Source organism: Drosophila erecta, unplaced genomic scaffold, assembly GCF_003286155.1.
Source record: "Drosophila erecta strain 14021-0224.00,06,07 unplaced genomic scaffold, DereRS2 tig00000021-arrow-pilon, whole genome shotgun sequence".
In the NCBI taxonomy this organism is placed as follows: domain Eukaryota; kingdom Metazoa; phylum Arthropoda; class Insecta; order Diptera; family Drosophilidae; genus Drosophila; species Drosophila erecta.
This window is the reverse complement of record NW_020825198.1, coordinates 15,701,122-15,712,775: the sequence shown is the minus strand read 5'-3', so window position 1 is coordinate 15,712,775 and position 11,654 is coordinate 15,701,122. Positions and strand designations below refer to the sequence as shown.

General features: G+C 39.9%; 3 protein-coding genes across 5 annotated transcripts; all 3 read right to left on the bottom strand.

The window, feature by feature from the left end:
• Positions 1–497: 497 nt before the first annotated feature.
• LOC6546302 (gamma-glutamylcyclotransferase) lies at positions 498–2,086 on the bottom strand. Of its 3 annotated transcripts, none has more exons than XM_001972807.3 (4): positions 1,944–2,086; positions 1,257–1,379; positions 950–1,083; positions 498–898 (listed from the first exon to the last, which is right to left on the bottom strand). In XM_001972807.3, exons 1-4 carry the CDS (start codon positions 1,953–1,955, stop codon positions 580–582), a joined length of 588 nt encoding a protein of 195 aa, XP_001972843.2. In that variant the 5' UTR covers positions 1,956–2,086; the 3' UTR covers positions 498–579. The 3 variants fall into 3 exon arrangements, with proteins under 3 accessions (XP_001972843.2, XP_026832746.1, XP_026832747.1); XM_026976945.1 differs by having other exon boundaries at positions 522–898; positions 950–1,058; positions 1,250–1,379; XM_026976946.1 differs by lacking the exon at positions 1,944–2,086 and having other exon boundaries at positions 522–898; positions 950–1,058; positions 1,257–1,309.
• A 490-nt stretch (positions 2,087–2,576) lies between these two features.
• On the bottom strand, positions 2,577–3,846 carry LOC6546438 (gamma-glutamylcyclotransferase). Its single transcript, XM_001972806.2, has 2 exons — positions 3,379–3,846; positions 2,577–3,232 (listed from the first exon to the last, which is right to left on the bottom strand). The coding sequence occupies exons 1-2, from the start codon at positions 3,726–3,728 to the stop codon at positions 2,920–2,922; spliced, it is 663 nt and encodes a 220-aa protein (XP_001972842.1). The 5' UTR covers positions 3,729–3,846; the 3' UTR covers positions 2,577–2,919.
• Positions 3,847–9,377: 5,531 nt separating this feature from the next.
• Positions 9,378–9,637, bottom strand: LOC113563915. The gene has a single exon (XM_026977301.1). The coding sequence runs from the start codon at positions 9,601–9,603 to the stop codon at positions 9,448–9,450; it is 156 nt and encodes a 51-aa protein (XP_026833102.1). The 5' UTR covers positions 9,604–9,637; the 3' UTR covers positions 9,378–9,447.
• Positions 9,638–11,654: the final 2,017 nt, after the last annotated feature.

The following is an 11,654-nucleotide window of genomic DNA, read 5'->3' as shown; positions in this document are numbered from 1 at the left end:
AGTGGCCAAAAGCTTTTCCCCGAACAATATGCAAATGTGCAGCAGCGAAAGGTGCTAAAAGGACTCTGAACAGGAGTGCCTCAGTCCCATTCTCAGCCATAGCCGAAAACTTCAAATTTAAATTAATAAGACAGCAGACGGGATCGCCCTGTTGGATAAGCTTCGTTAGCCTCGTGGAACATCATCATCAGGAGCAGCGTCTTTTTCCTGGAGTGCTCACTAAATTGCACTTTAATTGCACTTTTGGCGAGAGCCAGTCGATGGGCAAAACTCAAAACTTTTGTTTTCCTTTTCCCGAGAAAATTTTCGGCCATTTTCTGAATGGGGTGCAGACGGGAAATTGGCAATCATCATAAATAAGTGATTCAAATTAATTAAATTCAGCTTTGCGACAAAAGCATTTTTCTGGGGCCCGGTAATCAAAGTCTTGGTAAAGATTTCTGGAAATTTTAAGGAAGTCAAGGAGAAGTAAAAGTAATGCTTTCTTTATAATTTTTTTATAATTCAAAAATATATAATGAGGGGTCTTCGTTTTAATACATTTAACCATAAGAAATCATGATTGTTATATTTATCTGATCAGCCAAGTTGCACTTTATCCAATTCCAGTTTTGCCTCCATAGCTGCCACTTCTTTGCCATTGTGCTTGATGCCCCTCAGCCATTTGATGTAATCCTCCGGGACTCCGGATTCCGTAGCTCCTTTTACCAAAACTTTCAGGTACGTTTGCGAAGGCTGGCGGTCGAGTGGAATGACTTCCTGGCCACCTCCAGCATGGAGGTCTGTTTGGGGCTGATTGGTCAAGTGATAGGCACGACAGGTGATGCTTGTATCAGTGTTCAATGGGTGAACGGGCACACTAATCGGAGTATAGACGCCATCGGGCACACTCTCCTGGCTAAGAAACATGGCACATTTAATATTTTAAAAACAACGGTGCGAGACCTACTCATCCAAATCCTTTAGGTTGCACATGTCAATCTCCCAAATGGCTCCGTACACATGTGATCCTGGAGTGGGTACAATTGTAGCAGGAGCGCCCAGCCAATTCTTCGATCCTGTGTGAAAGTCTAGCCTGTAGTTCTACGAATAATATTCCATAAATAATTTCATTGTGTTATACATATACAACTTTTAGCAACACAACTCACAAATATTCGATATTCTATCATCGACAGTTTGTTTTATTAGCGTGGCAAAGATGTCATGTTGGGTATAAACAAGTTTAACTTAAAACACCAATATTTACCTCTTACCTCTAATTTACCGACACCAATCCTCTTTGCAGTTGGATTTTGTATATGAATCCGACTGGCTAGCATATTGCTACCGAAACCGAAATAAAAGAATTTAGTTCCCATAGTAGTAAGCAGGTGTACCTGAAAATGGAATTAAAATAGAGTAAAAGTATGTGTATTAAGTATTATATTAATAATTTGAATAAATAAAAAAATGTTTCATAATTGTGGGAGGGACACTTACAACGAATCTAGTATACCCTTTTACTCTACGAGTAATTGGTACAGTTTTGATAGCACAGGCCGTTGGTAAGACAGTGCATCTAAAACATTGAACTGCTTGTCTGGCAAGAACGGCAAGCAGTCTTTATAATGGTTGATGTATTGGATAGAGCAATTAAAATGTAAAGCTTTGCCCTTTTATTGCAGCAATTTTTAATATTAGAATTAAAACATTTCACAAAACAAAATGATTAGAATAAGTGTAGTATACAAATTTAATGAAATAAAAACTCTACTTTTACTATTGTCTTCATGTCGATAACAAATTGAACAGTCCAGCTGTTAGAAAAGCTTATAGTAGCTGAGCTTTTAAATCGTAAATCAAATCAGCTGTTCCCTGGAATAATTTTTATTTTTATTTCTATACCACTTGGCATTCTTACACCAATTTTACACACAAAAAGTCGTTATTATGGCACTTACTTTAAATTTCATGAAAATATAACACGTCAACCCTGAATTCTGTGTACACTTTTAAGACGGACGGACAGATTGAAGTGAAATGTGACTGACAAAATGATAACATCGCTTTGTAGAACTACACTGTTCGCCAAATTTCCTATCGATAACGTGGGTAAACAGATTGCAGCCGCTTTGTCTAAATTCTCGATTATAGGGATGGAGATGCGCCGAAGGCTTTGTAATTACAAATATATTTTTTTTTTCATTATTTAGCTTTAACACTAAACAATGACCTTTTTGCAAATAAATCAAAGATATATACATTGAAAGGTTTTAAAAATTAATCCAATTATTATTAATTAATTATCGTCTATAATCGCTTTATATAAAACATATATTTTTAGTTCTTGCAGTTTAGTTTGAAATGCTTCAAGTTCTTTGAGTTTTCTTGTGGTGTATTTGATAAGTGGTTCGAAACTAAATAAATGACTGGGAACAGCCTACAGGGAACTAAATAGGTGAACCTAGTTGTGAATGTAAAACTTTTATATTTGATCTGTGCAGTGGGGACACCTTAGACGGACAATTAGGAATTCATTAAATAAATAACTTTTCTGGGGATGCTTATCAAGAAAATATAAAAATAATAAAATGTCCGTTTTCTTGTTTTATTACTCATTACAATTGTAAGTTACCTACAAAGCAATGTGAGCTGATAAAACTTTAAAATGAAAATACAATATATGAAAAGACTGACTCCATTCCAAAATTTTGTTATTCTGTAGATATTTCTTAATAAATGAAAATGCTATGGGAGTAACTTTTCAATCAAGTTACAAGAGTTTAGTTTCATTAGTATTGTATTACTTGGCTGAATTTATACAAGTTTTGAGAAATCTTAGATATTTGATAAAAATGTAAATGGCACCATCCATCAAATTTATGTTAAAGGGTGTTTATACTGAAAATCAACCCATTTATTTTATGCTCTGAAAAGTTAGAGGGTTACACTCCCCAGGTCCAACTTTCGCTCCATATCGGAGTTAGCTCGTCCATTATGCTTGATGCTCCTCAATCGTTGAACATAATCCTCCGGGACGGAGCTCTCGATAGCGCCTTTTACGAGGCACTGGAGATATGTCTTCGAGGGCTGTCGGGATAAGGGAATGGAGTCCTTTGGCAGTTCGTAGAGATTGCTCGTTGGCTGCTTGGTCAGTAGATAAGCACGGGCAGGAGTTGGTTCGGATTCACCACGGAGCTTCACGTAGACGGTGCGAGGCTCATAAATGCCTAGACTAACGCCTTCTTGGCTGGATAAATATATAAATAAGAGGTATTAGAAGTCGAAGTAACTTAAGCCGCCTTGGTAAATATAGATGCTGCTAAATGCTTTCAACATGTAACATTTCGGATTAAAATTGAGCAATGAGAATCGTACTGGTTGTCTTTAGCTTACTCGTCTATGTCCGGCAGATTAGTGAGATCGATCTCCCAGAGGGTTCCCCAGACATGATCACCCTGGGTGGGAACGATGGTCGCCACAGAACCGTTCCAACGGGATGATTCCAAGGCGAAGTCCAATCGAAAATCGGGTAGCAGGGCTGGTCCGACTCTCACGGCCGATGGATTCTGGATGTGGATCCTCCGGATCAGCATATTGCTTCCGAAGCCGAAGTACTGGAACTTGTCACCCCGAATCTCAGGTAGATTCAAGGTGGCATTTGAACCACTAATGCTGTGGCAATTAACTTGGGAGAGGGCTGCCAAAAGGCAGCTAATAACCCTGATTAAGCACTCTCGATTCATTCTGTATACTCGTATATGTATAGATTTATTTAGGGTCTAGATTTCAAGTATAGTCAGTGAACCGATCTGACGTGAGCTTGATTGACTACTGAAAGCTGCATTTATTTTTCGGACTCGTCTGATTTTCTAGCCTTTCTTCTTATTTGCGGTTACATACAACGTCACATACACTTTGTTTTGTATTTAGAGCATCCACAGGTACACACGTGAGTTGATTAGCCTCAATGTCGCCTTTTGAATTGCTTATATGAACGTTATCTTGATGTTTACATTTTGTTGTATACTCTAATTTTAAATGTTGAACAATGAAATATACTAATCAAAACAACAATAATATATAGCTTGAAAACGCGTATATTATTTTATTAAATTAATTCGTGGGTTCGTCGCAATGATACATGGACATCGGTTGCAAATCAAATACTGACGTTTCATATCAATATTGAGTATGGATCCGAATCTTTTGCTTTCACAAACTTTTCGTTGAGTAATTTTTTATACTTTTGTTTATATTGATATTTCGTATATTTCTTGTCAGCAGTGGGGAAATGATTAAATGGATATTATCGAGTGAAGTTAAATTACATTAGAAACATTAACAGCAAATAAATATTTCGATTCATAGCGTATAAGGGATAGGTGTTTTATAGGGCTGTACAAATGCCATCTTATATTAGTTTATTTTATCAAGTTTCACGTTGGATTAACTCCAAAAGGCTGACCCTGTTTTAATTGTTACCCTTCCAATTTATGTTCACAACAATTTTACCCTAATATAAATTGTAGTTTCAAAACAAACACATGGACCGTTTGGCTATCGACTTCAATATTTGGTGACATGATGGGTAACATATCACGGGAAATGACAATTTGCTCATGTTTGTTCAAAGAGCCGCAGTAACAGCCGTTACTGTTGCGCGAATGCATTTTAAATGATTTTGGGATTTCATTGTGGAATTTGTTGCACGTTTTCTATGGATGTTGGTGTGGCTTGCGGCGGAAATCTGGCCAGTATGACATGGTTTCTGGCCAAAGCCGAAACCAGATCGCTTCGGAACCGGACAGGCGACAGGAGTTGGTGGGTCTGACATGGTCGTCATGTCAACAGAACTTTGTGTTGATTTATGCGATTTTAACTGCGGGTGCCAGGTTGAAACATATGTACATTTCACCAATTATACCCAGTATTTGAGTGATATGGAAATTGTGGAAATTGTTTTTTTATTAATTTGTTAAATAAAGACTGTAGTACATATACTTTTTCTGTATTGAGGAATATATTTTGAAATGGTGGCATGATTAGAATTATCTTTTTGGTGCACCATTCTTTTTTTGTAACGAATTTTCTAAGTTTGTACCATGAAAGTAATGCGGTGCACCCCAAGTAAAGGCATTGCTTACTTCAGATAAACCACTGCAGCCACTTGAGAATGTCACTTAACGTGGTTAATTTATGGGCCGACTGGCCGTAAATCATTCAATTGGCTGCCTCGTCTCAGACCTGATGAACAGAAACAAAAACAGGCGCCAGCATAAATATTCATACTAGCGTATTATCCCGAGGGCCCATTCAACCCGGTAAATCCTTGTCATTGCCCTCGTATCGTGGCTGACTTTCACGCACCCATGAACACATAGAGAACACAAATGATCAGAGCATCGTCATCGTCGTTATCATCACGACCTTTATTATCAGCGGCATTCCCGGCAAGCAGAGGGAGCAGAAACATACATATTTACAGTCAAAACATGCGCGTATATGTGATATCGGAAACACTGTCTACACCATGGCCACACTTATAGATACTCGAGGCGAAAGTAATTTGAATATGACGCGTTCGAGGCTCTCGGTGCCATCGGTATGCCAACTGTGGAGTCATCATTTATTTCATGCACCTGCCGCTAGTTTTTGTCATGTAAATATCGCGCATCAAGTGTCTTTCGTTACTTTTTCAGTCGTAAAAAAACATTCGCATACAGACAGCAGACATATGATAAATGGATTTTCCGCCCCACGAGCTTTGGATGTCGCATGCAGGACTAGGCTGCCTTTTCTCGTTTGCTTTCTTCATTTAAAGTTTGCCACGCGAAAGTGGAGCGCATACGGGGCGTATACGTATTCACAACTCAAATAGCTGAGCACATTTTATCTGAGCATATTTTAAGTCCTCGGTTCCATTGTGCACGGAATCCGTCATAGGTTTAATGACATCGCCGAAAGATGATAAATAACACTAACGTTGACACGGCAATTTGCAAAATGCATTAAGATTGCTTTTAAAATATCCTATTTATTGTCATAAATTAGGAAAAATGTATATTAAAATTAGGCATATCGAGCAATCTTAATGAAAATTATACATTTTTTGAATTGAAGTACACGGAAATACTTTTGAGTGTTTAGCGCGTTGCGTTTTAATTGTGTGACACTACGTACACTTTTAAATTATGTTGCATATTAGATTATTTGTTCGGCGCTCTGAAATTAAGCGTACTTACCATTAAAAGTGCAGTTTAAGCAAATTAAATATTTAACAAAGCGTGAACGGATCAATTAACTGAATTTCCGCAGTGAGGCAAATACCGAAATGCTGTTTGCTTTTCATTTATACTCGTGTGCTTTTTTCACAGCTTAATTAATTTTTAATGTTGCGCAAAGACAACAACGAAAAATCAAACTGAAATTGTCGATTTATGGCTATTGTTGGTGGCAGCGAAACCCGCAAAGGATTCACGACGTGTCCTGGTAGCAATGGGTGCACGAGTGGGTGTATCCATGAAGTGAATTTCCAACAAGGCCTAACACGAGTCTGCCATTAAAATGATTGAGCCGCAAACCAAAGAATCTACAACAAACATCCGCCCAAATTGCCAAGTAAACGGATTAAATTTCCGATTTCCGATATGAAGAGCAAAAAACTTAATTAGGACTCGCAAAAACTTTAAAATACCCTTTAAGTGTATCGGCAAAATTGTATGCAAAAAGTTTTACAGAAACCCAGTAATTTAAAAATAATTTACTGTATTTTTAAAAATTATTGGTTACAATTCGGAAGCTTAACCTCGTCGATCTAAGAGGGTTGGCCCTTGGTGAGGGTATAATTACAAGGAATAAGGACTGAAAGATTGCGTAATCAATTTAAGCGCTTGAATATCAACAAGGACTCGAGAACCGTTGGCAAGTCACGTTGTTTGATATCTGCCGACACACGGCGAGGCTTCTTGATATGTGCTCATGGTCTTGTCACAGGGAAAACTTTGCGGCAGGTTCACAGCCCAAATATTTGCTGGGAAAAGTTGCGAGCTCGAGGGAAGAGAGGCAAGCGTGTGGTAAAAAGAACATATTTTTGTGGCTTAACTCAAAAAATATATGTATTTTGGCTAAGGCAAGCCACAAAGGCGGCTGGGATGTAATATTTGAAGGTTGAGCAGTACTATAGGAAGTAGGCACTTGACCTCGGCTGAACTCACTTCACCAATCAACGTCACTTCAGATGAAAAATGACTGCCTTGTGTAAGGGTTTCAGTTTTGGTGCACATTTTTTCAATAAATTCAGCACACTCCATTTGCACATCTGCGTTAGGGAAACATGAATTTTTTAACAGGCCATGTGTGTACATTATAAATTTGATTAAAGCCAGCAAATTCGCATTAACAAGCAGCTGACAACAAACAGTCAAATTTTGCAATTCCCTGACCACAGGCAGAGTATTTATATGTCAAGTTCAAGTTGCTGCACTGGAGAGCTAAAAACACAATTTTAATGAACTGATCCGAACTTTATGCTTAAGACTAGCAGGTCTAATCAAAATTGTATAAATGCAATTCGATTTAAGGCCCAGACGGGCTGACCTGCTTACCTTAACTCAGTGAATCTCAGCCAGATAAGCATCCTCCCATCTCCATAATCAGGCAACTCGTATCGAGGCCATCAGCATTATTAGCTGCGCATCGCCGACAACAAAGTGATAAACTGCTCGACATCCAGGCATCAGGGAGTCAATTATATAATGATGCGCCGATATCGCAGTACAAAGTGGCTGTTGCCCCGCCCGTTTCGCCTGTTTCGCCTGACAAGCTCGTTAAAATTTATGCTTTGTTTGTATTTCAGGAAAATGGGAATGCAGGATGCTCCTCGCACGACGCACTCATTTGTGACGTATCCACAGGACTCCACAGGACTCCACAGGACGCAAGGGGTTAGAAGCGACTATTATTCTGCCCAGTTGGCCAGTTGCGACAGGCAGCAACTGTCACAATAGCTGCCAATGTTTGGACTTCTGTCGATGACCATAAAACAGAAGCTTAAATATTGGATTGTTTTTCGAAAGCGGACATTATGGGCGGCACTTGAGGTTGATGAATGATATGCGCGATGAGCTTAGCCCAGTGGATTGAAATCATTTTACGCGGAGCTTAGAGAACAATCAAGTGGAACCTTAAATGGATTGTTAATTTCATTCAGCAATCATAGAGTTTCAATTGCGTTTGTATTAACACAACCATATTCGAGCGGAATACAATTTATTTTAATTAGCTCTTTGCTTAATTGTGAGTCATAAGCGATATTTTGCTCATTGAGGATGCTAATTAAATGATATGAATAATTCGGTTAACTCTGCATAAAGCAAAATCGAACAACATGCAAATACATTTAATTGAGGTGTGCCTACAACTATGCTTGGCAATTGAAATATTGTTATTACAAAGGCGGAAAAAAGTTAGAATTCAAAGTGAAAACACCAAAGCGCTTCAATCGAACTTGCTTTACAATGGCAATCTAAAAGCTTAACTGAAACCGAATGGAAAGTAAATATGGGCTACTGAATTAAACGCAAGAGCGTAACAAATAATAAAGCAGGCAAGCAGAAAACTTTCATTCAGTCAGTAAATATAATTTTTATGCCAGCGGCACACAGAAAAACGTTGCACTGCCTCCCCGCTGATAATAGTAAATATTTGAAATTAAATCTGTGTTCTCGGCCAGTTAACCGATTGGGCGCAATCCAGAGCCCGCATTTAAATGCAATAAATCTGCCTCGAGCAGGCTTAAACTTCCTGATGAGAGGCCCATCAGGCTGTCTTTTCCGGGCAGGAGCTCCCAGTTGCCAGTTCCCAGTTGCCAGTTGCCAGTTGCCAGCACAGGATCCCCTGGATACAGAGCAGAAGCCAGTGGAATCCTGCACATGTTTACATGACGTTGGCCTGACTGCAGCCGCGGCTGCATGCAAAATTAATAAGCCATAACAAGTTGGCTTGTACTGCGGCTTCCTGGGACTGGAAGCCGTTCTTCTTAGGGGTGAATTAATTAACGAGCAGCGAAGGAGGCATAAGGTTGTGCATTCAAGAAAGCCCTCCCACGTCCTTGTGGATGCAGAGCTGCTGAAGGTCGCTGAAATAATGGCCCATTGAGCTTACCATTTATTCATAAGGGAAAATCTAGTTATTTTCTGAAGCTATGCAAATGAAAAAACACAGTTAATACGCGAATAGGCCGATGGGTGCTAGAAGTAAGTAGTCCTGTAAATGGCATTTTATGAATGCGACCTACAACCACTTTGGCTGCGCAATGGGTATCTGATAGTCAGGCACTCGGCTACAGCGCTTTCGCTTGTTCACTCTCTTTTGCCGATCACCAACACATGTAGTATTTAGTTGCAGTGCATTTATTATCTACATTTTTGACTTCTATAGATATGCAAAACGTTGGACACAGCACTAGAACGGCAGGCAAGTGTGCCGTGCGTAGCTGTAGTATCGGCCTGGACCACAAGCCTTGTCCTCCTTCGTTTCCTGGCGGGTTGGTATCTGTGCATCCACAGAGCTGAGGACCAGGCCCAGCAGAACTAGCACACAACCTTGGAATACGTTCATCTTGTCGAGTGGAGCTGAATGATCGGCTGTGGCACTCGGTCAGTTATTTATACGCTGCTGCACGCTGCAATTGACATGGACGCTTGATCACATCAGTGATGTGATATGCAGACTTAACGCTTGCCAGTTAACCATTTTCCGGCATTTAAGTCCAATCACTTACGTAAGCGGTTCGCTCCAGTTTCACATTTCGCCGCTGACCCTCTATGTTTGGCTGGCCCACTCGGCGTATGCTTGATGGCAAATGTGATGCGTAAACAAGCGAAATGAGCAGTCCACAGACACACGTGCCTCATTTTCCTACCCAACTCACTTCAGATCTCTCCAGACTTTCTAGCCATTTAAATTAGATTTTTGTTTGAACTTGCAAAGCAAATCTAGTTCCCTGCCAGCCACTCCTCACTTACTATTTAATCACGTTCGCTTTCCACAGCGAAGGAAATTCAATACGCACTTTTCAGCCAGAACACAGGCTTTACTTAATCTGCTTAATCTGAAAATTAGCAAAAATAATAAAAAAAAAGGTCATTTTAAAGATTGCGGGGCAGTAAATAAGTTGGTATGACTAATAACTTGGTTTGAGAGATGTAGGTCTATTACTTTATGAGGAATTAGTAAAGCCCCTGCTTACGCTTTAAAGGGAATACTTCCTTAAATTGGAAGTGCCATTGAAATTTTGCAACGTTTTCCATGCATTTTGGTTGCAACTCATCCCCCGTTGGTGAGTATTTAAAATTTAAAAATGCAATTTGAAATTACGAACGTTTCCTTTCGAGCTCTTCCCGCAACCACTTCAACCGATTCTCTCTTGCGTTTCCCAATGAATACTTAACATCCCTCTTTTCGGATAGAAGGCAAAAGCCGAAAGGAAAATCGGAAAATCGGTGAGACTCAGCTGAGTGACGAATGCTGCCCGGAGCTTACATGGAGACATAATTACCCAGAAAGTCGGACTTAAGTAGGGCATATGGGCGCCCGAAAGTGGGCCATTATGTGTAAGCTGATAGCTTCATGCGCTGGAATCGCAAACAGAAACTCAATTTTTGAGTGAACAACTTTAACTTTAGCGGAGCAAGTGATATTTGCTTGGGCTTGAGTTCGTGGCGAACTTTTAGGAGCTCCTCCGACTCGAATTTAATTAATTACTCGAAAAATGCAGGGGGAGAAGCCACCGGTAGTTGCTTTATTTCGGCACGTGATAAATTAATTTAAGCCAGCTCCAAAGCATTTCGTGTAATGTTTTTGCATATACAGCGCCAGGCGCCGCCAGGTGGCATAAAACTGGATCATTTAGGGGGCGGTGGCGGTGGCAGGTTATCGAATTGGGCGTGGCATCAGCTTAATTACGCTACGCACGGCAGCTAATTGAGTTCGCAGTCTGGCGAAAATAAAACGCCATTAGTCTTGGCATTGGTACTCAGTTTCGCTTTTCGCTTGGCGATGACACGCATTTTCCACGGTCTCACTTGGAATTAATTTGAAATACTATTGCTTTAAAAAGCTTAACCTAATGTACATTTATTACAGCTAATAGTGTTCTATGCTAGGTGTGCTAGTAAAAGAATACAAACCCAAGCCAGCTTTTGTATGTTGTGGTTACGTTCGCCACTAGTTTCTTAGCTAGTTAGCAAATCAAAGGGAGCCCACTAGCATTGCAAATTCGGCTATTTCTGATCGAAATTCGAACAAAAATCAAACCCTTTCGCACCCTTTCTGCTGCTCTTTTTAGCACGAACCAAACATGCTTTTATTTTTGTTCTTCCAGGAAATCCAAAAGGCAGTTGCTGTGAATTGTCCCAAAATCAGTTTCGTAACTGCCCACTCGCTTGGCAGCAGAGCAAATGTTTGCAGAAAGGCATTTTCGCCAGGAGATGGAGACCTTTAACCTCGACTTTTGACTTGAGCCAAAGCAACCGAATCGAACCCATTTCACGATCTCCTTTCATCTGCACACTTGACAGCCCAATTTACTCAGCTCTACGCGCCTGTTTTCGCTTCGGGACGCCAGTAATTATAACTTGGCCGTAATCTGCGTATTAATCTCAGTTTGC